Source organism: Ctenopharyngodon idella, chromosome 2 (genome assembly GCF_019924925.1).
Source record: "Ctenopharyngodon idella isolate HZGC_01 chromosome 2, HZGC01, whole genome shotgun sequence".
In the NCBI taxonomy this organism is placed as follows: Eukaryota; Metazoa; Chordata; class Actinopteri; order Cypriniformes; family Xenocyprididae; genus Ctenopharyngodon; species Ctenopharyngodon idella.
In genome coordinates, this window is record NC_067221.1 from 34,109,020 (window position 1) to 34,136,455 (window position 27,436).

Consider the following 27,436-nt stretch of genomic DNA (forward strand, 5'->3'; position numbering starts at 1 on the left):
GTGCAGGATGAGTCATCATATTTTTGTTTTTGCTTTCCCAAGAGAAAGACTGTAAATTGTGAATGCATCAGCTAAAAGTGCATTTTGTGTTAAGGGCTGTTCACACCAAAGATGCTAACTATAATGTTTTAGCAATCGCACTAAATCACTAAACGACTTTACTGCAACACACGCTTATAATAAACAGAATGTTATCTTGCGCTATCATGTGAACGGTTCTTTACATCCCATAAACTTCAGAAAAGCAAACATATATGGACTAAATGCCACAAAACTAATGATAAAACGTTTAAAGGCCATATAAATTTACCCCCAAACAGTCTCCAAATGGAAAACTTAAAAAACAGTTTTGTTGTTGTTTAGTATTGTTGTATATTCTTGACAAGTTCATAAAACCTGCTAACACAAAGTATTATTTATCATAGTATTATTTAATACCCAAACCTTGTCATAAATGATCTGAAGACAATAGAAGGGGTTAAGTGTATTTTGCAGTAATTAGTTCTGCCACAGCATCTCTTCATGCTGCCACTTAGATCATATGCCTGAAGCTTCCCACAGGTGATTGGTGCCACTCACTGACCAATCAGACGGCGTCTCGCTGCCATTGCAAAGTTATTAACCCTGTGGCAGTCTCGGACTCTCCCCGGGGTCTGCTTACAGCCTTAATCTGACGCAAATAACTCCTTCATTTCCCTGCCGGATCTCTTAACGGGGTTGCGTTGTCTTCATTTAACCGAGGAAATTCTCTAATCGGTGTGTCGAACGGAAGGCAAAGGCGAGAGAGAGAGAGAGAGAGAGAGAGAGACAGTATGTCTGACGACTGTGCCGTTTGTTTGCCAAACACCACCTTGATGCGTTACACAGTTACGCCGTCTGAAACATTGAAATGTGGCAAATTCAGGACAGACCCGTGGAGATCTCTGGATTTAGAGCTGGTAAGTCTTCACTATATGTCTGCCTCCCGTTTCAAGTGGATTGATCGATTAATGTCGTTTTAATAACATAAAGGATTGCTGAATGAGCGAGTCAAACTGAACTTGGCAAGCGAGCGTCAGCATATTCCCAACATCATTATGTCACATCAACCCGGAAAATAAACTCAAAACACCTTACTAAATTAGGTCTGCTATTATAACTGCACACTTTGATAAAATGTCGGAATTTTATGATCGCTCGCGAGCTATTTGTGGGTTGAAACAAAGACGAAGGTGCACTTTTCGCGCAGGTTAAATATCTGCAGAAGGTTTGACTGCGGATGGCCGCATCATCTCCGCACATTAACTGCGAGACTACGTGTCATCCTCTTTAAAAGCTCGCCACGATTCGCTTTTTTGTCCTGTCAGATGTTTTTTTTTTTTTTTTTTTCTCTCGGTTAGCCGAGCAGCTTTTACATTCTCTTCCGCTCCGCGAGCTTCATATTGCACGAGCGCCCGTTGTTGATTTACGTAAAATCCGGATTGAAGTCACAGAATTGTGAACGGTCAAATGGATTTGCGCGAAGCGACCGAAAATGCGTTATTGTTCTCGGCTTTAGCATGGTGGCGCTATTGCAGATTTGTCTTTTATTAATTTAATATGGAAAAATAACACACAGCACTGCCCCTTTGTTGGTACAAGAACGCTGTGTGCATTTGCACTTATGTCATAATTTGGCAGTTGTCCCAGAGAAGGCAAAACCTTCACCCATGAGGTCAAGAGTATGGTCATGGTCAATGCTTATTTGTCAATGTGTGTGACAGGGATGGACGCCACCGGATGGATTGTTGCCCCTCTGGAGGGCGAGACGGGTCCCCTGTGGGCAATGACAGTCTTCTGGGAGTGGAGGTAAAACTACACTTGTGCTAGATCATAGGTGCTTTATCCTAGGCATTTCATATCAGATAATACTTAAACATATGTGGTTACATCATGCATGGCTTTTTATAATTCTGCGCTGTTAAATCTGGATGTTTTCTTGTTACTTGGTGTGTTGTGGTCTTATTATGATGCAAGTACATGGATGTATGAAGGAGAGAGTATATAGGACTGCTTTAGCAGACAGAAGGGGAATGCTGCATGTTTTTGCAGTGAAACATGATCTTGTGGGCGTCTCATTACCGTCATGAGGCACTTGTCTTCGTTGTTTCCAGTGGGAATAGTATTTTAGATTGTGCTGTAACATCACTAAGATAAAGCAGGGGATAAATCCTTACCTTTTCAAGGCAAATTTTGGCTTTGTCATCTTCTTTGACCAGCGTTTACACAAGGATCACTTGTCTTTGATTCCAGCTACATTGCTTCCCAGATGTTCCTGTGAAAATCAAGTGATTTGGTGTTAAAATTCTTTTGACTTAAACATAAAACCTTTATATGCAGCTGCCAAATCATTTTTTAGTACTTTAATAAAGGAATGTTTGTAGTCAAATACAAATTGAGCTTAGCATCGGCAGCATAAAGCACAGAATATGATTTTTCAGTTTATAAAACCAAAGGAAATAATGTTTGAAATATGTAACTTTTTTTAACTTTTGGTTTAACTATTGGTCTCTCATGAATTAGGTCAGTAACACAAACCAGACGTTCATCCACCTAGAAAAGTAATATCACTTCAGAAGTATGATTGAATAACTTCTATATCAAACACGTATGGCAAACATTGTAACTAACAATGAATGATTTAAAAATTTTGTTTTTTTACCTTTTTTTTTGACTTGGTCAAAAAATATATGGCTATATAGTCATGTACACACGTATGCTTACCTTTGTGAGGACATTCATTGATATAATGCAGTGCCTAACCCTACCTTAACCCTAAAACCAAGTCTTAACCCTCAACACAGCCTTTAAAGGGGTGTCAGAAATTGAGGACCAGCCAAAAGATCCTCACTTTACCCTTTTCCCTCACTCCGATGGTCTAAAACTCAAACTTGTCCTTACAAAGATCAATTTACAAGTATATACATGCACATTACCATTTAAAATTTTGGGGTCAGTATTCTTTATTTTATTTTATTTTTTACAGAAAAAATTTACTTCAGCAAATTGATAGTAAACACATTACATTATATTTATATGCATGTTTATTTAATTTTTAATATTAATATATTATTAATATTTATTTATAGCTAATTTAAAAAGGTTTGTGACAATGTAAAATAATTCAGCTTCTGTAGCTGGGGAAGTTGGGGAAATGGTCTTGTAAAATAAAGTTTATTTTTAAAATACACAACAATACAGCATGCATCAGTAATCGAAGGCAACGAAATCCACTAAAATATAGTATTAATGTCTCTTCTGTCATTCGGTCACCTGCTTTACCTTGTGTAGTCATTAACTAAAAGATGAATTGTGTATAAAATTGGAAAAGAACCAGAAGCCAAGTATTAATCATCGTCTTTCCATAGACTTTATTAGTCTATTTACCTTTTTTTTTTTTTTTTTTTTTTAATCCCCCCCTAATATCAATTAAAATGTTACATCATGCTAATTCACACCGGTCAAAAAGAGATGTTTTGAAGAGGCGCGCTCTGCAAAAGGTATGGGAGTGGTTTTCACTCCCTGCCCCCTTCTCTCCGCGCGCCACAGGCGCATGCGTTGTAAACCCATGTGGGAATGGCTGATCTGGGATCGGGGGGTTGGGCCGCCGAGCACGAGCGAACCGTTAAAGAGTGTTTTTAATGTCCGCCATGTTGGCCATGGCGCACTGAGCCTGGAATCAGGGACCGGAGCGCGCTAGAAACACACACCGAGAGAGAGCGACCGACACCCGGCCTCGCGCCTCCGCTCGCCCCGCCACCTCCACCGAGCGACCCGTGCACTGCTGGACACCGAACCGGCATCATCCATGAGAACTTTAATCGGACCAGTAGGGAACATTAGGGGATCGGATAGATTTATGCTGCATCTCGAATTATAAAGAAAAATGAGTAAACTGTCGTTTCGGGCGCGGGCGCTGGACGCTTCCAAGCCTCTACCCGTCTTCCGCTGCGAGGACCTGCCCGACCTGCACGAATATGCGTCTATTAACCGGGCAGTGCCACAGATGCCCACGGGGATGGAGAAAGAAGAGGAATCGGTACGTTTTATTGCTTAGAGTCATGTATTTTGGAAATAATTTCATTTTTCTTGACAGAGGCGCGTCCCTTGCTTCTCTGCGCCAGTGTACACAAAATGGCCGCCATTTCTCCTGCAGAAACGCGTCAAATCTGTAGCTACCGTCCGATACGGTCGAGGTTTATTATATTGGGCCCAAATATTAGAAGTTTTTCTCTGCAAGTATAATCTCGGGGGTGATTACTACGCAGTATTTTTGCCGATAGACGGGTTACGGAGTACAAAGGAGTCACGTGACCACGGGGAAAGCAGCCATTTTGTTGATTATCTTAGGGCTCCGTGGAGGTGCAGTAACGCGCACTGAACCAAAGGGGGCGGCAATCTCTGCCCCCCTCCAAACAGAAATCGCCAATTAACACCAGCAAAAGAATCAGTGCAGTATTGTTTCGTATTTTAATAGTTAAAAGTGTCTATGCCAAAAAGTGTTTTTTTTTTTTTTTCTCTCTCTAAGGAGCCATAAGCTTTAGTCAGAATAGCTGTCGGGTCAATGAAAGCGTTAGTATATTTATTTTTAATTGCATGTTTTTAATGAAGGTATGCTGAGAAGAATTTACATTTTATGTGCATTGGTGAATGCATCTCTGAATTGACAGAGGAAGCATATCTGGCCCTACCGGTCTGTTTAGGTGTGTGTCTGCAGTGATCCGTTTGACCGGGGCAGGGGCGCACATGAGGCCTTGTTTTCTTTTCTCAACACAGGCAACTGAAGCTCTTGACATCTCCATTTCATCTGTAGTTCAGCATAATACAATCAAACATTAGAGACATGAAATAAAATGCAGTCTTCTCTTTCAGCAAGTACTATTGTGGAAATATTTAGATCAGATCCATTAAACTTAAATTATTTCCCCCATGACATTTGTCTGTGTATTTCTGTGTTTCCAAGTTGTGATTTTTTTTTTTTTTTTTTTTTTTAAGCATAAAATCAAAGAAATAAAGCAGCATGTTTTAAACTACATTGTTCATGTTCCACATATCTTTGATTTACAAATCTTGAATGAGAATTACACACATTTACTAGACTGATCTTTTAATGTGTGCGAATGTGCTGGGGGAAATAATATATGCATGTAGTAAACATGTCTGTCTAAAAGTGAATGTGTTAAAATGCTAGATGGTGGTGTTAACCTCAGCACTCTGGGACAGGTGTCAAGACTCTTACGTTATAGTGTTTGTGTGAGGTGGCAGATAAGTGCATGTGCTGCTGTCCCACTGACATATGTTCATAATAATAGGGTATTGGAACCAGCATTGGTGGTTTGTCTATGTGGATTTTTATCATTGGATGATATCAAGCGAGTGATGTGGTCAAAAGTTTGGAATACTTAAGAATAATTAATTTTTTTGAAAGTCTCTTATGCTTCTCAAGGCTGCATTTATTTGATTAAAAATGTAGTAACATCAATAGTGTGAAATATTTCAATTTAAAATAATTGTTTTCTATTTGAATATATTTTAAAAGAGAATTTCTGTGATGGCAAAGCTGAATTTTCAGCATCATTACTAAATACGTTTTACGGTTCGCACACAGAAGCGCCCGCATTGTTGAACCCTGTCTTTGTGAAATATCCAGAGTCTGCAGCGCACGTTGGAATGAGCAGGTGCGAAATGCATAGGGCGAGGGGAGCTTTTCTACGAGTTAATCGATCGCAGATAGTTTCATTATCTCGGGCGTATATGATGTCTTATAAGAGGATAAATATAATCAAAGCAAAAATGTGTCTCCAAATATACTTGGGTGGCCGTTAATATACCTGGGTGGCCCGCCCAAGTAAAGTCTATGTGCGGGAAGCACTGCTGTTTTGGCGATCTTGGAGAGAATGCTTTTTGTGCGCAAAAACAAAACAAAAACAACCACTTTTATAACCGATTCGTCTCTCCCCTGTCATTCTGCTACGTTAATTATGTTGCAGAGCTTCTGTGTCTACGTCCGAACGTGGACTCAGTATTAGCTCAGTATCGTGAGCGTGGGCTCAGTATTAGCTCAGTATCGTGAGCAACACGAAGCATGCATGTGATGCTGATGCAGGAGCCGGCCAATAATAAGTCGGCGTTCAGACGTAGAACCTGGCAGCCCAGCAACGTTAATAGTGTATGAGAATTACAGGGGAGAGACAAGTTGTATAAAGTCGTTATTTTTGTTATGTTTTTGCGCACAAAAAGTATTCTCGTCGCTTTGAAATATTAGGTTTGAACCACTGTAGTCACGTTGACTATTTTAATAATGGTTTTTAGTACTTTTCTGGATCTTGAATGACAGTAACTTTGTTGCTTTCAATCGAGGATTAAAAAAAACCTCTTGGATTTCATCAATATTTTAATTTGTGTTCCGAAGATGAACGAAGGTCTTACGGGTGTGGAATGACATGAGTGTAATTAATGACAGAAATTTCATTTTTGGGTGAACTAATCCTTTAATCAGATAAGAGAAATAAGAGAGCTCCAGTAGCCTAACAATCATTGTTTACATCTGTGCTAATAATACACGCAGTGCAGTCATAGTGTCTTAAATTACAATATAGGAATGTATAGTTTAGTTATGTAAAGTAATCAGTAATCATAGGGTTTCATTCATGCTTTTTGATGCCACGTTAGGGTTATACACCAACTTGTCATGGTCTATGGACCACCTGAAATAGCCTTGGCCACCCCATGTATAAAACTCTAGTTCCACCACTGTACACATTACCATTAAAAACTTTGGGGTAAGATCTTAATAAATAAATAAACAAAGATGCATTATTTTGAAGTTATCGTAAGGACATTTATAGTGTTACAAAAAAAAAAATATATATATATATATATATTTATTTCACATGTTGCTGTTCTTGGATGTTCTGTTCTTCAAATAATTCAGGGGGAAAAAAAGCTTCCAGAAAAATATTAAGCAGCCAAAACTGTTTTCAACATTGATAATAGAACACCAAATCAGCATATTAGAATGCTTTCTGAAGGAATATGTGACACTGAGTGAAGACTGGAGTAATGATGCTGAAAATTCAGCTTTGACATCACAGGAAATTTATATATATATATATATATATATAATATATATATATATATATATATATAATATGTGTGTGTGTGTGTGTGTGTGTACACACAAAACAACCACTAAACTTTTTTTTTTTAAATTTTTTTATTACAAGTTTAGTTTGTTAGAGGTCAGTGTTTGCTCTCTTGTATGTGAATATATATGTGAGAGAGTGGAGCATGTTTTGAGCATATGCAGTTTTGTGTACTGGCATGCCAATGTTTTGGTTTGGTTTGACACAGCAGAGCTGGATCTGTCAGATGCAGTGGTTCCCTTGCATTGTTGGGAACTAAGAATAGACCACAACAGTTGATTAGTTCAGTTCAGTTAATGTTTTTAGTAGGGATGCACCGGTAGCCAAAAATATTTGCTACAATCAGGGAAGCCACTGTGGCATCATAAGTGACTCAGCGCACAGATGAAAATGGTTTTGGAGAGCCGAAATCTGTGACTGAAACAGACGTTTAACTAGCGCTTCTCCAATAACACTTTTTGACTTTGTTCAGTGTCTGTTTTGTGCAAACAACATAGATAACAACAGCTAAATGTCAGCTGTGTGAACATTAGCTCTGGACTGATAAAATTAATTTCTTGTTTTAAATCATAATGATATGGTTTTTATTAGGTTTTTATCGATTAGTGAAGGCGGGATAGGCGGAATCGCGCTGAATGACACAGACCAGAAGCGCGCTCTCTTGCGCGTGATCAGTTCTTCTCGTGCCTGAATGGTCACACAAATGCACACATAGTTATTAAATTGTCCATCGTGTGGAGTATCTCATGTAAATACAGTCGGTTATGGCTTAAGTCGACGTAAACATTTGGGTGAAACCAGGATGTGTGTCAGTATCCATGGATTCGGTCTTAAGGTACCGTAGCCTATATTTGTCATTAATGTTAATAAAACAACAAAAGATGTTAAATAAATGTATACATAGTAAAAAAAAACCTACTGTATCTGAAAAAAATGTTTATTTAATTTTTATCTGTAGTATTCGTTGTATTGTTTGTAATTTGTTTGTAAATTTCTTTTTAATATAACAACAATTTTTTTATATATATATATTGGTAATTATGCCCTTTGAAGGTTATTGGACACTAAAATTTTTGTTCTTTAAGTTTGTGACAAGCACATAAACGTGAGTTGTGCTTGGAAAACTGCAACATCACCAAAAAAACAAAAAAGAGAGAGAAATTAATAAATGTATAGGTATCGGTAAGTACCAGGGGGAAAAAAGTATGTGTACTCGTTCTCGGTCCTTAAAAAATGGTATCCGTGCATCCCTAGTTTTTATGTATATTTTGCTAAATATGCACCATATTGCATATTCATTATATTTTTAATTGACCTATTAGTGATGTCTTCGTTATTTAATGTAGGCTATGTTTGAATAATTCTTTCATGAAAACAAGTTATTACACTTCATTGTCATTTAAATGTTTATATTTCACCAACAAACTGGAGTAGAAACAATTATTAAGAATTGATATAAAAACTGCCTTATGTGTAATTGAAATGTTTGTATACAGTTTTAGCTACAGATGTGTGAGACTAGTCAATTAAACGATACTGCTGCTAGTCGTTTACACAGACATATCCAAGGCTGCTCTGAGAAAACGCTTAATGAGCAGGTCAAAAATGGAAAGGTTTTTTTTTTTTTTTTTTTATTATTATTATTATTATGTTTTTAGAGCTCCAAGGTGTCCTTATATAGGCCTCTTGTAACAAAATAATAAATGCTGCTTTATTTATTTGGTAAAAATAAGTAATTGCAAATGTTATTTGGTATTTTATTTTTAATTTATTTTGGTAATGAACAGGCTGCAATGTCAAGCAGTGCTAGAATTGATGTGTGTGCGCGAGGCGCCGGCGTGCACATGAATTGCTTCCTGACACCAGTGAAAACAACTTAAAATACTCCATTTATGGTCATACGTAAACTGTAAAGAGTCTAATTTTATCTGTGTACACTCACAAACGTGTTTTTGTAAAATAAAGAAAACGGGTACCGCTTTTTGCCGTCTCAAGTTTCCTTTTCCTTGAGCGTGTTTGTGTGGAGAGCGTGCAAAAAAAACTCAGTATATAGGCTACTACTTGTCACAGTTGTTTTTCTTTTGTTTTGTTAATAATTGTTTGAGTGAATATATTTTGCGTATTTATTCCTTTTTATATAGGCTAATGAGTTTATTCTGCGCTGCAGGTGTGTGATGTAAATCCTCCTGTTCTGTTGTTTATGCTGGTATTTGCGCATGTAAAACTAAACCCCTGGAAAACCCGTTATTTTTAATGAGTCATACACTTATTCATTATTATTTAATTTAATTCTAATGTAACAATCTTGTCGGTTAAAACTGAAATGAACATCCTTAGTGGGTAGGCCTATAGGTTGATGTCAATCCACAAATCCAATATAGGCTGTTACACACATTTTCTTTCTCAATCGTTTATGTGACAAAACTGTTTATGGGGTTATTGTGACATAACTTTGAGTGTATTTGTCCACGAACTAGCCTATGAGGCGGCTCTCTGCGCGTTTTGCGATGTGTGCGCAGCTCAGAGAACAGTGCGTGGTAGCTACAAGTGTCTGCTTCATCTCGCGCTTGAAGAATGGATTAAAAATAAAATCACATTATTAATGAGTAAAAATCTAAATGTTAATTTTATAAAGAGTAGGCCTATTCGATTCCTGGCCTTAAGTAAATTAAGTAATTTCAGAATAGATTTTTATTCCCTATAAATTAGCTACTAGCATAGACTTCATAATATTTAATTCATGCTATATCATGTGAAAAAATATGTGCATGGTAACTACGAGACTCGATATTGGCGATTATTGTCTGTAACGGACTTTTATTATCGTCATCATGATACTTGAAAGACATCATCGATATATGATAATATCATATCGCCCAGCCCTAGTGTACCCTATTTATTGTGCTGACAGTGTGCTGTGCTATTTGACTGTTTCAGACTGCTACTTCTCATCTGGCCACTGTGTTTTGCACTTGCACTGTTGCGTTCCACTTTTTAGGTTTAAAATGTATTAAATTTATCATTGATGGGCTTATTCTTTTAAGGGCTGTGTTTATATCATTGTATTTGTTTGTGTGTTATAGCAATTCTTTTGCACATTTATGTATTGGTACTTGTTTGCATATTTTACATTTATATGTGCATAATTTTTTTAATTGTAGAAGATATAACAATTATGCACAATAAGGCAGTCTAAATGAGCTCAAGACTGGTGAAATTCTGGCAATTATCCAACAACATTGTAATGCATAATAATGTATTTTAATACGAGTTTTTTTTTTTTTTTTTTTTTTTTTGGTGCAGCCATTCAGATTCTATTGGACATGCTGGTGTGATTGAAGTTCCGGTCCTATATGCTGCTCTGAAATGAGTGTGAAACTCCAAATAATGTCTTAAAGTGGTGTCAATGTGTTTTATGATAGATAATCTTAGCATTTAGTCACATGACTTGTCACCATTCACCCAATCCCCACATAAACCTGCATTTGCAACTTAATTAAATCTTGTCGTTTGTGTTTATGTAGGAACACCATCTCCAGCGGGCGATCTCTGCTCAGCAGGTGTACGGGGAGAAGAGGGACAACATGGTCATTCCCGTCCCAGAGGCTGAGAGCAACATCGCCTACTATGAGTCCCTCTATCCGGGGGACTTCAGGATGCCCAAACAGCTCATTCACATACAGCGTAAGTCATTCAGCCTTTACCCAGACCAAATATCACTTTCAGATTGATTGCTTGAGGTTTGTGTCCTTCACGCCTTTTACTACTGACTTTACTCAGCTGTGACATGAAAGGGAGCAGACAGGAAATAATACAAATCCATTTCACACTTTTTTTAAAAGCTCTTCATAACCGACTTTAGCACTGGTAAAACATTGATTATAATATAATACAATATTTTGTCTGGCTACTTTTGAATGCCTGTCAATGGAGAAAGATGCTATACTAGCAGGAGCTCACAAGCCTAAAAAGCCAAACCTTGATCATTTGGTTTGGACAAATAAATTGCCCTAAACTCATGGTAGTTGGAGTCAGTATCTCCATCCACCTATTTTTATACGTATTTTGGAATATGTGCATAAACTGTGATGAAAACACATTTGCCTAAATTTGCCTCAATGTGCAACAAAACTTGCCTGACTTTACCTCAATAGTGACTTGTTTTGGATACCTGGACTAACCAGCAGACCAATTTTATTGTACAGCATCTCAAATGTTGGTTTGGTTATTCTGAAATGCCTGAGCTGAAGTTTGTCATCAGAATGATTTGGTATAATGATCTTAGAAGTGTCACATGATTGCATTCCCAAACACCAGCCAGGTGTTTCGTCTGTGCGCTCAGAGTCACTTGTGATGTAGGAAAAAAGAGCCACAGTGGCTTCCCTGATTGTAGCAACTTACATTTTTATTAGATATTTTCCACTAATTTCCCATGAAGTGACATTATGTTCTCTTGAACACATGGGATAGAAACGCTGCTTTATTCGCAAATGTTTTATGCAATATTTCAGTTTGGTGGACAAGTTAAATTCACAACTTTAAATGTGAACACAGCCATGTTGGGCATTTCAAATAGATTGCAATTCAGTTTGATGCCACTAGAGGCATAGAAATTACATATTGCACCTTTCAATGACTACAGTTTGTTGCTTGCAGTCAAACTTGGATTATCGTGGTTTTGGTTCACAGTAAAACTGTTCTGACTCTATTGTTCTTTCCCACTCTCTCCAATTTACACAGCGTTCAGTCTGGACACAGAACAGCCGGATTATGACCTGGACTCAGAGGATGAGGCATTTGTAAATAAGCTGAAGAAGAAGATGGACGTAGGGGCCCTGCAGTTTGAAGAGATGATCGACCGGCTGGAGAAAGGCAGTGGACAGCAGGTACTAGAGGCAGGCAGAACTGGGAATAGTCAGAACTATAGATATCATTTAAAAAAAGCAAACTCTAGATTTGGAATTTAATTGTGGTTTTGATCTTGAGCCCGTGCTCAAGTGCTTTGCCGAGTGTTTTGATCTGTGCTCAAATGATTAATTTCAGAGACCCTTCAGATGGATTTTATTATTAAGCAGGTCATGACAGACAATGTTTTTATGGATTCTGTAAAATCTTATATTAAAATAAATATAAATAGCAGATAGCTTTTCATATAATCAATTTTTTACATTTTCTTGTTTATTCATTTGACAGATGCTTTTATCCAAAGTGACTTGCATTACATTGAAGGTATATGTTTTATCAGTTTATGCATTCCCTTGGAATGAAACCCATTACCCTGGCATTGCTAGAGCTATGCTTTGCAGTTTAGACTATAAGACAGCTTGGAATTGATAACATTTGCAGATAAGAGTGTAGCTGTAACATGTTTTGCTTGCTTGAGGGAAATAGTGTGTATTTGTTTCTTGTTAATAAGCATATTAAAGCAACGTGTGTTTAAATGAATAAACTGTTTCCAAGACTGCACTAGTGTTTCAGTAAGGGCATGCTTGTTCTGCAGCTGATTTATGGGTAAAACCGTAGACCCGGTAGAGCTAATGATTATTCATAGGCTGATGTATGAGCCAGGGCCGGTTGATTAGCAGTTATTAGTTCATTCTGATTGTCAGTCTTTGTCACTGATTGTCACCTATTGTCAGCCTTGTGAATGGATAACACACCATTTTTTTTAAATGTATAGACAGTGAATTGTGACTTATTGTTTGAACTGGGTCAGGGCTCAACAATAAGGATATCAGCTAGGGCTGGGACAATACATCGATTCTCAATTCATGATACATTGAATCTAGATCGATCCTGATATTTTCTCTCTCAAATTGATTCTGAGCTTAGTTAAGATTTTAACCACACAATCAAATGCTCACGAAGAAGACTGCTGGAGAGCGCTTGTGCATCTGGCTGAGTAAGTGGTTAAATATACTTGCGCACCCGCTCAGAATTCTTTTATGACGTGAGATTAATGTAAACACAGCCCACTGCAAACACCCTTGTAGTTCGCTTCAACCTTTTCGAACTTAATGATTTAGGTTTAAGTGGTGTGTGTCAAGGAACTGGAAGCAAGCAGAGTATGTGTGATTCTAAAGCACGTATAGTGCCATCTGTTAAAAACTAAGCTCATAAGTCGTTTTGAGAGAGAATCGCGATACATTTGGAAAAATATCAGAATCGATCCAGATTCATTGTATCCCAAATCGATAATCAGAGTGTTGTCCCAGCCATAATAACAACCCACTGTTGTTGTCACTACATCTTACTGTAGCTGATCGTGTGCATGTGTTCTGAGAATCCAAGTCTTACTGCCTTTCAAAGATTTTGGGGTCTGTCAGATTTTTTTTTTTTTTTTTTTAAATATTTTTGAAAGTCTCCTGTTCACCAATGCTGCATTTATTAAAAAGAAATAATAACAGAAATGTTGTAAAATATTTCAATTAATTTTTTTGTTAATATATTCATGTTATTAATTTCAAAGCTGAATTTTCTGCAGCCATTACTCCAGTCTTCATGATCCTTCAGAAAGCATTCTAATATGCTGATTTGCTGGTGTGCTGCTTAATGTTGTGGAAACCATCATTTTTTTTCAGGTTTCTTTGACAAATAAAAAGTTCAAAAGAACAACATTTATTTAAAATGTAAATATTTGGTTACATTATAAATGCCTTTACTGTCACTTTTTGCATCTTTACTGTCAATTTAATGCATCTTTACTGAATAAGTGTTTATTTTTGCTCCAAAAAAATCTTACTGATCTCAAACTTTTGAACATTACTTTTGAATTCTGCTGAATTAATTGACTAACATTGATTGATTTGACCATGCTTTGGAATCGATAGTTAAGGTCCATTCACAACAAGATCAATGATAACTATGTTAGTGTCTACACCATCGTCCAACATCATTTTCATTGTATGAAGCATGCTCTTTGAAGTCAGTTTATTGTAATTGGCTGTCAATGGTTTTATCATTCACCTCATGAGTGACCCTATGAGTGATCTATTGTTCTTGGTGTGAACAGGGATTGAAAATACGTCGGTCATTGTTTTAAAACCATACTATACTAATCTTTTTATTTTGGCTTCTTTTCTATATTCGCAAAAACATGTTAAAAATGTCTATCATTTGTGGTGGGGCTAGTAAAATTGTTAGCAGGGTAAGTGAAAATCTGATTTACAGGCCCAACTAGGTCTGAAGAAAAAATCAACCTTGTTGAGCCCTGACAATCTTTTGACCACTACTAATGATATTAATGTTCATTAGCCTGTTATCTTGGTAAGAAGCTTAATTAGAAACATTCTTTCTCTCAGCCGGTGTCTCTGCAGGAGGCCAAACTCTTGTTAAAGGAGGATGATGAGCTGATAAAGGAGGTGTTTGAGTACTGGAGCAGGAAGAGGAAAGCGTGTCAGAGCGGCTCTCTCATCCCTGTCGTTAAACAGGAGAAGCGTGACGGCTCCAGCACCAGTGACCCCTATGTGGCCTTCAGGCGCAGAACGGAGAAGATGCAGACGCGAAAGGTAAGAGGGAAACGCTCAACAAGGAATTGACTGCTTATGGAATAATGAGAAAATGTTTACAAGTTCTCTTCCTCTACAGAATCGTAAGAACGATGAAGCTTCTTACGAGAAAATGCTGAAGCTGCGTAGGGACCTGAGCCGGGCTGTCACCATCCTGGAGATGATCAAGAGACGAGAGAAGAGCAAAAGAGAGCTGCTGCACCTCACGCTGGAGATCGTAGAAAAGAGGTACACGCACACGTCATGCACCTTCTCATTTGTGATCATGTACAACCTGGAAATATCAAGAAATGTGTTAACATTGCTACAGGAAGTTTGAGTGGGACATATAAATAAGACCAAATAAAATATTGGTCTTAAATTTGTGATGTCCAGGGCTTGACATTAACACCCGCCAAATGGGTTTTTTTTAAATTTCAGCAGTGGCGTGTAACTCAGTCACTCCTACTAGCCACTTTGGCGTGTTGAATTTTATATACATTTATATATATGCTTTTTTCAATTGTTGTGTTTTTTTTTTTTTTTTTTTTTTTTTTTTTTTTTTTTTTTTATAAAGGCATCTGAAATAATAAACAGTGCAATGTAGTGTTGTCAAAAATATTGATTTTTTCAATACATATCGATACTGAAATATCTAAGACGCTTCCAATACAAATTTTCCTCAGATTAGATACAAGATTCCAGCTGCGCTTTCGTGCTCTCTCATCTCTCTGACATCAAGTTGATAAACCCGCCTCCCCTCACTCACTCGTTTCATTTGCTCTGGAAGAATATTGTTGGTGTTACAGGTCTTGAATTTCAGCATGGGATTGCACGTTTTGTGCTCACACCCAAAGTGTGCGCATATAAAGCCACCTCTCAATACTAAATTGAGTTCTTTTTCACTGCTTATTGTGCTTAAACAGTCGAGATACGCACAAAATATTGTCAGTGTCGGACTTGGCGTGTATTTACGTATTCTCAGTCAGTTATGTTTTAAGTGAACGTAAAAAGTTAAAACGCATGTGTAAAAGTATAATTGATCCATGTGTAAGGTCTTAAAGGGACAGCAGCCTAATATACCTGCTGCCAAATTATGAGATGATTATGAAAGATATCTATATGGCAGTTTTTCCCCATGATGTCAATGTCAAAATTGTGGCTAGTAACTTTGGAAAACCACTAAATGAAACCACTGAATGAAACCACTGAATGAAACCCCTAACCCACAGTGGCTGGCTGGTGAGCAAAAAGTTAATTTCAAGCCCTGGTGATGTCCAGACCTGGAAAAATCAATGAAATTTCTGTAGTGAATATAATATTTTATTATAATATTGTGTGTGTGTGTGTGTGTGTGAGAGTAGGAACAGCATGGCTGATTTCGGAGGGGAGGTTATGGCAGAAGTTTTGGCTCAGAGAGCTTTGGAGAAACCAGTCATTCCTCTGATCCCAATCACAAACAGTAACCAGTACAGACACACAGAACATGACCGGGACTATAAGATCAAGGTACACACACTCTGAGCTCTGTTTGTCTGGGCCAGTTGGCTTCCCCTTATGCCCTAAACACATTCCATTTCAAAATATTCTCTTCTGTTTTGCTTCTGTTAAATTATCTTAAGTTTAACTGAATAAAATGGGAATACATAGAAATATTAAGTACAAAAGAAATATTTAATGATGGTTATTTAATAAATATCGTATGTGTTTGTTTGTAATGTTTGTCTGTAGATGGATAAGCCAGAGGTTGTACGGCAGAAACGAAAGTATGAGAAGAAGGCAAAGCCACTGCCGTTGGCAGGCTCTGTGCACTCAGGCCCGGCAGTCTTTAACACTAAAGACCTCAATCAGTATGACTTTCCCAGTTCAGACGATGAACCCTTCTCACAGGTATACATGCGTTAAATCAGAGATTCATGGGAATCCTTTTCTGCTTTCTCTTGGTTTAACACTCTTTTTCATTTCCTCAGATGTTCTCTGGTTCTTCAGAGGTCGAGGAGGAGAACGATCCAGATGGTGTGTTTGGGTTCAGGAGGAGAACAGGCTGTCAATATCAAGCTGTACGTTGTGATGCTTCTTTATATTCATGAATTGGAGCGAAAAATTATGCTCTCTCATCCTGTGTGAGGCTGCAGTCTAGGCCATATATTATTAGTAAATAATTCTGTTTTTTTTCCTCAAAGGTGCGTTCGGGACTCGTGGGCGGTTGGCCCTGGTCAGACCCTGCCGAGGGCGGGGTAGCAGATGTGCGGTATCGCTATTCTCTCACCATGCTCACGGTCCCGCGGCGATGCCTGGGGTTGGCACGGCGACGAGTGGGCAGAGGGGGCAGGTGAGTTAAACAACTTATCTAATTGAACTACAGTTAATTTATATTATCTCAGCAGATAATTTCATATGATTAATTGCAGATCAGTTCATTTGTATTATCGTCATTTAAGAACTTATATATGATGTATATTTCAGTTAATTTGCAGTTAAATTTGTTTTATTAAATCACATTATTATTATTTGTTGTAAAAAAAAAAAAAAAAAAAAAAAGTCCTCAAAGATAATACAGATTAAATTAGTTATCTGCAATTATATGAAAATCTTCAATTGCATTTTAAATTTGCTGGGAAAATACAATTTAATTTAAATATGTATTATCTTTATTTATAATATGTAATTTTAATTTGTATAATTTGAATGATTAAATTGTATGATACAGTTCATTTGTATTATCTTCATTTGATCTTACCATTTAATATTTAATTACATTAATTTGTACTTAATTACATATAAACATTTTACTAAGAAAAAACAAATAAAATATCACTTAATCAAATATGAATATTGTCATATTACTGCAGTTAATTGCATGGATTTGGGGATCCTCTGCCATTCCTCCTTGCAGATCCTCTCCAGTTCTGTCAGGTTGGATGATAAACGTTGGTGGACAGCCATTTTTAGGTCTCTCCAGAGATGCTCAATTGGGTTTAAGTCAGGGCTCTGGCTGGGCCATTCAAGAACAGTCACAGAGTTGTTGTGAAGCCACTCCTTCGTTATTTTAGCTGTGTGCTTAGGGTCATTGTTTTGTTGGAAGGTAAACCTTCGGCCCAGTCTGAGGTCCTGAGCACTCTGGAGAAGGTTTTCATCCAGGATATCCCTGTACTTGGCCGCAATCTTTCTCTCGATTGCAACCAGTCGTCCTGTCCCTGCAGCTGAAAAACACCCCCACAGCATGATGCTGCCACCACCATGCTTCACTGTTGGGACTGTATTGGACAGGTGATGAGCAGTGCCTGATTTTCTCCACACATACCGCTTAGAATTAAGGCCAAAAAGTTCTATCTTGGTCTCATCAGACCAGAGAATCTTATCATGCGCAAATTAATATAAATGAGGGTAGTATAAATGAAGTGTGTGTGTATATATAATTAATTATATATATATATATATATATATATATGTATATGTATGTATGTATGTATATGTGTGTGTGTAAATATAACATGCAATTGTGTTTCTCAGTAAGTATTGTGCAATTATTTGTGGATAAAAATTGTAATTGGCATATCATTCCATTAAGTTCAAATATTTAATTGACTGTCCCAATTTAATCTTTTTTTAAAGTATCATATATACTGTAAGAAATATGAAACCCACGTTCACTCTGCAAGCTTTTTTTTTTTTTTTTCTCTCATCTGTTTGTAGGGTTTTATTGGACCGAGCCCACTCCGAATGGGATAATGTGTATCATGGGCTGGACCCGGATTCCCCCGCATTCCCATCATTGTCTCCCACCCAGCAGCCCAGCATGGATACCTCACACACCAGCACAGATACCTCTGCCCGCTCCTCCACTTCACCTGACCTCACACAAATCCTGCTCAATATCAAAGCCTGTCGCTGGAGGCATTTCAAGCCTCGGACGGCACCGCCAGACGATCCCGACAATCCAGAGCACTGGTCTGCACGGAGACCCCGTCGCGGCTTCCTCATCCGCCCAATCAGCACGCTTCAGAAGCAGAGAGGCCCCGCCTCCTACACCAGACCACCTGCCCCTCCACCCGCACCGGGTGAGTCCACTGTTGCCAAACCATTTGTGTATAGCTGCTTAGACTTATCAAGGCAGAAACTTTTATTTTGTCTAGTTTTGTAATAACTTATAAAGTTGCTTTTAAAAGGTGGGTTGTAAACCACTTCTGACCTAGAAGCCTTTTTTGCTTTATCCGAGTCCTTGTGTGAAAATGTTAAATAACTTTCATTAGCATAATTTAAGGTTTGATAATGTTAATTACTCATGTCAGTACTCTATTTTTGCATTTATTGTCATGTCCTGGATGGGACATCACTGATCTTTTCTCTGTTTTCCTGCAGCTTTCACCGCTGAGCAGTACCAGCAGCACCAGGAGCAGCTCGCACTGATGCAGAAACAGCAGCTTGAACTGGTTCAACTACAGCAGCAGGCCGGCAGCACAGCTGTCACAAACAACCCCCAGGTCAGCCTTCTATGACAATAGATGTCCACTGTCCATTAAATCTTTTCTAGTGCCTCATTGCATGCTGATGTGTGCAAGAGTTTGTTGATTGGCTTTCCGATTTCAATTGAATGGTTGACTTCTTTACATGGGACAATGTTTTAAGACTTCTGTTTTGGCTAAATAGTCATGTGAATACATTCTTCCATTGTTGTCTTGAGGACACATTAGTTTGCACTACAAAATATAAGTTCATTCTTATGTGTGTAGGGGTGTGTGATATGTATCGTCTATGGTGATGATGTAATTTAACGATGTGCGAGCCGATATTGTCACTGACGCTGTCACTGCTTATGGTATGCAGTTACAGGGCTCCAGACTACGACTAAATGGTGGATTGCAAATGTGATATTTATTTTATACAACAGTTAAATGAATAATGTTAACATTGTGAGTTACATTTTAGAAACAGTATTGTTGTTTTCTTTATTTTGCCAATGACAATTTCAAAATGAAACCACAGCAGAACAGAGTCTTTTTTTTATATTTTTTTACTGACTGAATCCTTGTTTTGAACTAATCAGTTTAATTAATGATTCAATGACCCATTCAATAAAGATGGCCACTTGCTTTGTTCCTAAATGAATCAGCCGTTTGAACAAATTGGTTGAATGAATGACTGACTCATTAAGACAGTGACTTGCTGCCTCCTACTGGCAGTTTTAGTTTTAAAGTACATTTTAATTAAAAAGTTAAAATTAGAAATCATTTCATATTTAAATTTTGAATTAAATGTATGTAGACTAATTGTAAATGCAGTGCAAATATATTAATGCCGCTTCTGGTGCCGCTGATGTGTCACCTCTGCATTGCAAAGATGGATTTTGTTGATAATGATTTCATTTGACTGACTGGTAACAGCCCTATACTGTTATTAATCTAAATGAATTAAATGTAAATGTTAATTAAATTTTATAAGTTTATAAAAAATGCCCTTTTATTGGTAAAAATGCTTCTGGAAATCAATTTAAGGTGGCAAATATTGCCTCTTAATAAAAATGTTAATTTCTGTTACTGCTGTGAACTAACCACCACATATAATATGAATGTCTTTTGTGAGTCAGCTGTCCACAACAGGCCTTAACCAGCCATGGTACTAGCACAAAAACACACTCTGCAAAATATCTTCTAATTATTATCATCAACCTTTCGAAACAACTTTGAGAATATAATTGCACAATATTGCAAAAAGTATTAATTTTTATTTCTTCAGGCCCTAAAAAGGTCTTAAAAAGCCTTAAATTTGATTTAAAAAAAAAAAAATGTGCAGCAGCCCTGAGTCCTGTTCCCAAAATGGACTTGTTTCCACAGTTAACATTGAAAATCTAGGTTTAAATCATCTTAAGGTGTTATTTTTTAAATTAATAATAAAAAAAATAATGATGCTGTACATTTGTAACACTTTACATGTTTTAATACCTTGGCCTTAAATGACAGGAAACCGGTTAAAGCTGCTGCACGAGTGTTTCTTGAAATTAAAATCTCACTGTTGTTGATCACATAAAAACATAATGGAAAATATCTTTAATGGATAAACTGTTTTCAGCCTTTACAGAGCTGCTGTTTTGTATAGTTCTATCATTTTCAAATGTATTAACTCAAATGTGTATATATATATATTTTTTTTTCCCTCTATCAGAGTTTGGTGTCAAAGACGATAGATGTTGCCAGTGCTCAGTTTGCTGCCTCTGCACTGCTGACTTCTGACCAGCTGATGGCGCTGAAGAGTAAAGAGGATGGAGTTGGTGTCAATGGAGTCGTTTCAGCCTCAGGTTGGTCTTTCAAACTGTACACTCACTTATTTATTATGCATATAATGGTTTATTTTTCACTCTTGAACTTTGTTTGACTCTGCAGGCGTCTATAAGGGCTTACATCACACAAGCTCTGCAGTGTCGTCCATCCTTCCAACTGCTAGCCCTACCTTCACCTCATCCCCCTCCCCTGCTGTTGCCACCACCACCACTAACAACGGAACTTCCTCGGCCAATCATCACGTCAGCACAGCCGGCCCCGCCCCTGGCCAAGCGCTGGTGGGCGGGGCTGTAAGAGTGAGCGTGCCCTCACCAGCAGGCACCTTGAGCGTGCGGCAGCTGCAGCGTCAGCTCACCGTTCCCGCTTCTGCCCTAAAACTTGCTGCCAATGCCAACAGACCCATCCCAAAGGTCACCACAGGGTCAACTACCCTCGACATGGGGCCCAGGTGAGAATCCATGTGGCATCAAAGGAATATTCCTATATAAATAGAAATGAAAAGTAGGACTGCACAAATAATTGAAATAAAACTCAAATTGTGATAAGGCTTAGTGCAATTATCAAATTGCAAAGGGTGTGATTTAGTTGCATCAATATATGCACTGTTAAATTAATAATCTTTAGCAAATCAAAATAAAACACTTTTTCATACTGTACATTATAATGCTGTGTAGGGCTGCCCTTGACTAAAAAATTTTCTAGTCAACTAGTAGTCGTTCATTTTAAGCGATCAGTCGACTAATCGCACATTTATATGAATAAACCATATAAATCTTAATAATGAGTCTTAATTGCCTACGTGGCCTAATCAGCCCTCAAGTGCATGCTTGCCACAGCGCGCTGGAAAAAGTAATGATTAGGAATGTGTCATGAAAAACAGCAAGGAGACTATCTGAACATTTTAATAACTTATTGATAAAGTAGTGTTTTGTGTTGTTTCGGCTGCAGTGTTGAAGTTGAGGATGCTGATTCGTCATCTCCACAGTAGTGCACACACCTATATGCGTGTTTCATAACATAATTTGAGAATATTTGTTTTCCATTTGAATCGGTTCATTTAAAAATAGACATTTTCAAGCTTTTGATAGATGTATTTCTCATTCCTGTGAGGCAAGTTCATGCTGAGTTTCGGTTTATTTTTTTGACGCGCTCAAGTTCACAGAGACCGAGACAGCACAAAGCGCATCCTGTTTGTTTTATTTTACAAAAGCACGACCTTTAGTTGTTATTGTGAGTGCACACAACATTAGTCCGTTTCAAATTATGTATTAGCTACTCTAGATGTAAGACTAAAAATGACGGAGTATTTTAAGTTAAATGCAAGTGATCGCGCCGGCACCTCCCATGTCATGCAGTAAGCGCGCTATACTTCAGCTTCTACACTCTGCACGAACATTGGATATGCGCTTAATAATAGCGCATATTTATCTAGATTATTGTTAGAGCGAGCAGCCGTGTAAAGTTGCTACTACTTACATCAGGGATGGCCAACTTCAATAGTGACGAGGGCCAACATTTTTTTTCTCCTTCTCAAGCCTAGAGAACATTTTCAACTCAGCCTCGTTAAAAAGTGCTTATTTAAAAAAGTTGTTCCATATGGCATTACCATAATCCACATATTACCATGAAAAAGACTATTTTTAAAAAAAAAAATGTATAAGAACATAAGTGCATACATTTCTGTCATTCATTTGGCAAAAAATGGTTTTGTTGACTATGCATTTCACCTTTGAAATCTAAGACAAGTGCAACTGTTTTCCACCGTCGGGCCAAACTGTCTTTGCTTTACTGTTCCATTCAATGCCGATCTGATCCGAGCCGGCCGGTACGGATATGGTTTTCCACTGTGGGGCTAATAACGGAGCTCTTCAGTCGTTGCCTTAGTAACGCAAGAGTTTACACACAATATGCGACGTAAATAGTGACCGCGTTATGTAGGATGATCAGTTATTTCTTTTAATTGTATGATTAATTTGTGTTCACGTTGCTCAAATATGTTTAGCAAGCTACGGAGAAACCGGCAGCCAGGCAACAGACAAGTGACCGATCCTGAGTGACAACGTCACGTCACTACTCGCATTCTAGCAGAACGGTTCGGCACGGTTGGCTAATTCCGGGCGGAGAACGGTTTGTAATCGTGCCGTGCCATACCGGGCTGAGTTGGAAATACAACTGGAACCGTTCCTTACCATTCATCTGTTCAACCCAACGGTGGAAAGCGGATTTTGTGAGCAGTGCTGTGGTGTAATGGCAATCTACAATAAAATCTTTCATTACAGATTTCGTTTGCAAACAAATCAAACATATGGGTGACCCTTGAACTTGGTAAAAAGATAATCCCTTAAGCATCCTGACTGGATTTTTAATTTTTTCATTTATTTTTGCTTATTTTAGTAAACTTTCACATTAGCGTACACATCCTACACTGTTATTAATATGGGGATCAGCTGGAAATAGCGACCTCTCCTGGATTGATTTAGTATTAACGTTATAATCTGAACGCAATCTTTACATTACTTGCTTTTCAAATGTCCGCCAGTTGCCCATCCCTGACTTACATGTTTTAAATGACAAGCCATATTTGAAGGCCCCGATATACTTGCGGTAACGTTCTTTTTCATTTTTCGTTTAGGGGTAAAACGAAGTTTGAAATACGTGAGCAGCGATATACTGTTATCCAACATCTGACATTTACCACACTGTTGAGAGTGGTGTTTACATTAATATGAAAATATGTGCAGTGTATTTTCCATATTTTTTTATATTTTCCAGAGTGATCTGACATAACAGCTCACTTTCAGCAGTTATTTTATCTATGGTTCCTAACATTTCTTACAGATTTCTGCTCGTTGTAAATCAGATAAAGATAAATTAGTACAGTACCAGTATGTAATGAGAGCGAGTGCGTGTGTGAATTAGTCATACCGTCTCTCTATTCATTTTGAAGCTGTGGGTTGTAAATAGTTCCTTCGAAAGTAGAAAAATATATGCTATAATAAGCTTTAGTGATAAATCACAGGACAGCGCTGACTAGTTTCTGCGTTCCTCTCTCTTCGTGCGATCTTCACGTTTTGCACAGCTACTGTTTGTATGAGTGTTCGTGCCATAATGCAGCTGCGCAAGCACGGTAGCTCGATATAATAATACACATCCGATCTCTAAATCGCTTGAATGTCCAAACTGGCAAACCTTAAAACACATACAACTGACAAAGTTTAGTGAAGAAGCAAGGCTCACCGCTCGCGCGCTTTTTCTGTGTGTTGACTCGGCGTTCACCTCCTTGTTGCTTCCATGCCACTGCCTGGACAGGGCAGAGTCACACACGTGGTAGTGTGTGTTTTAAGGGGGAAGTATTAACAGGATTAAAAAAAACCGAAATAATGGACATGGGAAAATTACGTCGGTTAGAGGTTCTGAATTTTGGTTTCGATTACTTTTCGATTAATCGTCCAGCCCTACAACATGGGTATGTTGGCACAAACTCTGCAAATTAGCACTCCAGTGAAGTCACCTCATGTTAAAAACAAACAGCTTTACAGTATCAAACATGGAAAAACAGTGTCAGTGCCTCATTTCATCAGAAGCACAACTTCGTTTTCTACTATATCTAGTATGTTCATGTTTTCACCCGCTTATCTTACTTTGACGGACTCAAATAGATGAAATGAGTTCTACATGAAAGAAACGGAGCCTCAGCACGCATGCCATATTACGTTATCATCATGGACCAATGGTAGTACGAAGGGGTTTTGCAGCTGGAGCGAACTTTTCTTGAGAGTTCGCTTTGGCAAGCTGTGTCGAACTCCCAAAACGAACTTCGTTTTGGCCTGATTTAGTTTGAAATGACAGTGCATCAATTCGTTCTTCAATTTCGTTTGAAAAATATCGGGGCCTTGAGATTGATGAATGATAGGCAAATGTTTGGATTTCCTGTCCGACATACTGTAATTACCACAAGGACCCGCCATTAACGACCAGTCCCTCACGGAGTTTTTTGCGACTAACCAAATAATACAATTTTGGTTGACTAACGGTTAGTCGACAGTTAGGGGGCAGCCCTAATTCTGTGATGTATTTATATTTTAGAAGAAAAAAAAAAGTTTTAATAACGGCTATTTAACAGCTGCAGCATGATCAGTTACAATCAAATTCCACCTTGCATCATTTCAAACGCCATTTCATGTTGACTTTTTTTATGTAGTAGCTGTTTTTGTTCTTCATTGTGTGATTTACAAGACTAAAGTAGTAGGTTTAATTTGAAGTCACATGATCAGTTCATTTAATCGAATTTTGTCTTGCAGGGAAAATCACGATCAAGAGAAACCACCATTAAACAGTCTAACAGACAACACAGTCGCCATGGAGGTCACGTAGCCCCGCCCCCTCAACCGTTCACACACCACCTCATAATCGAGGCGTCTCCTTTAGGTGCTATGCATCGTAGCGACGCTGTTTCCGTGGCAGCCGTTGGGACTTAATTGCAATGCTCATCTTTTTTTTTTTTTCTTTTTTTTTTTTTTCCTTCAAAAATTTTGTTACTGTTAAAATATCAACATCTGTAAATTATGAAATATGGAAAATATTCTATGTACATACATATTTGTAATACACCCCCTTGTATATAACATTACTTGAATACAGAAATTGTTCATTTGTGATGTTTTGCACTTGGGAAAAAAATCAGAAAAAAACTGCGATTTTCGTAGTGTGTGTGCAGTTTGTGCGTGTGTCGGAGATTGTGAATGTTCAAGTGTTTGTGAGACTGTATCTGAATGTATGTGTCACATGCATGGTGCAAAACCTGCTGTTTTATCTATTTATTGTGAGGTGTTTACAGTTTTGTTTTGTTTTGTTTTCCCCCTTTAAATTCTTAATTTTTTTTTTTTTTAATACACTGTAACCTCCTGGGTTTCTCTGTGTGTAGCTAAAGCAGTTGTATGTGAACATCTCTTGTTGGAAAAGCAGCAGGGGTTCATCTGTCTGTCTGTCTTCTTTCTCATGTGGCTGCTCCCACTCCACTCAAGCACTATTTTTTTTGTTTTGTTTTGTTTTTTTTAATCAATGCTGCTTTTGTATGATATCCGAGTCTTTTTTTTTTTTTTTTTTTTTTTCTGGAATCTGAGACCCTTTTTCATTTGGGGTTTGTGAAACTTAGAAAATGGGTTTATTTTTATTACCTCTGTTTTTGATGACTGATTGTACGTCCCCTGTCTGTTATTTGTAACAGTAGTTCATAAGGGAGAGGACTACAGTGACATCTCAGTATGTTTCTTTATCATCATCATCATTCCACTTTATATGAAAATAAGGAAAACGAACAAAAAAGGGACGTTTTGTTTCCTGTAAGACTTCATGGTGGCACCCTTCCTGTGGGGCCAGCATGAGCTCTCTTCTGTGAAGAGGACGGTACCTCACAAGGCTACTCGTAGTTGTTGTTTGTATGTACCACAATCTGAATGCCCGTTCCAATGGCATCATCTATCTTTGAGGTGTTTTTTTTAGTCCCACCTGGAAGAAGGAATAAAAAAAAAAAATTATAATACAAAAAATGTTTAATAAACCCAGGGCATTAAGTGTTTGACCAGCACAATTCTGTCTGTCATTTTTATTTTTATTTCAGATTTTCTATGAACAAATACAGCTCTTTCTCTTCATCACCCATACAGTTTTATGTAGAAATTCTATACATGTAAAATACAAGTGTTTCTTGCAAAGTATGATTGTCAAGTCCCATTTAATTAAATTAGCTTTAATTAATTAAATTAGCCGTAATCGAAGGAGAGAGCCTCAGGTTTTTGAACAATTTTTATTTTTGGTTGAATCCATTTTAAGTGATACCTTCACCAAGGTTGCTAACATTTTAGTTTAACATCTACAGAGACCTTTTCATGTTTTCTAAATTTTCATAGCCAGAACCCAACTTAGAATTAGGTGGTGCAGTCATTTATAGCCACAATATTGCTAAATCAAGACACATCACAGATTCTAAAACTCTTCAAATATATCAGCACTAAGGAGTTAAAGTTTAGCGTCTGTTGAATCACATTTTAAAAGTCTTTACAGCAATCCTTCATACAATGACAAGAACGTACTACTATCATTACAATACAAGACCTAACTGCATTTTGTATTCTTTATTTACATTGTTTCACCCATCCATAGTTCTTGGTACAGCTGCTGCTTCTGGAGTTTACTCCTGTGAACCCTTATTATGCTGTACCATTAGTTTCCAAACAAGGGCCTTAAAAACATGACAAAGAGACGAGAGAAATATCATTAGACAAATTAAGAAATCTGTCTTGTGACAGATCATGCTTTAGTATTGTGGCTACAGTCAGAGTATGTGCTGGATATGTTATGAGTTCATAAATACAAAGCTGACTAGTAGGCTAAGATCCACACTTCACTACATGCTTGATGAAAACCTGTACATACAGGCTTACTATACAAGGAATTCTTGTATTCTGTAAATCATTCAAAAAAAGTAAATGTTTTGCTTAACTGGTAG

At 37.7% G+C, this 27,436-nt stretch overlaps 1 protein-coding gene across 4 annotated transcripts; it reads left to right on the forward strand.

Annotated features, from left to right (window-relative positions):
- Positions 1–612: 612 nt before the first annotated feature.
- Positions 613–26,518, forward strand: epc1b (enhancer of polycomb homolog 1 (Drosophila) b). 4 transcript variants are annotated; one of them, XM_051862436.1, is made up of 16 exons: positions 613–938; positions 1,743–1,827; positions 10,688–10,847; positions 11,904–12,049; positions 12,357–12,392; positions 14,465–14,671; positions 14,751–14,899; positions 16,015–16,159; positions 16,382–16,540; positions 16,621–16,710; positions 16,834–16,982; positions 18,347–18,711; positions 19,013–19,134; positions 20,813–20,945; positions 21,031–21,376; positions 25,230–26,518. In XM_051862436.1, the coding sequence occupies exons 2-16, from the start codon at positions 1,759–1,761 to the stop codon at positions 25,300–25,302; spliced, it is 2,349 nt and encodes a 782-aa protein (XP_051718396.1). In that variant the 5' UTR covers positions 613–938; positions 1,743–1,758; the 3' UTR covers positions 25,303–26,518. The 4 variants fall into 4 exon arrangements, with proteins under 4 accessions (XP_051718396.1, XP_051718385.1, XP_051718378.1 ...); XM_051862425.1 differs by lacking the exons at positions 613–938; positions 1,743–1,827; positions 25,230–26,518 and adding exons at positions 3,587–4,057; positions 22,931–25,222; XM_051862418.1 differs by lacking the exons at positions 613–938; positions 1,743–1,827 and adding an exon at positions 3,590–4,057.
- The last annotated feature ends 918 nt before the right edge of the window (positions 26,519–27,436 follow it).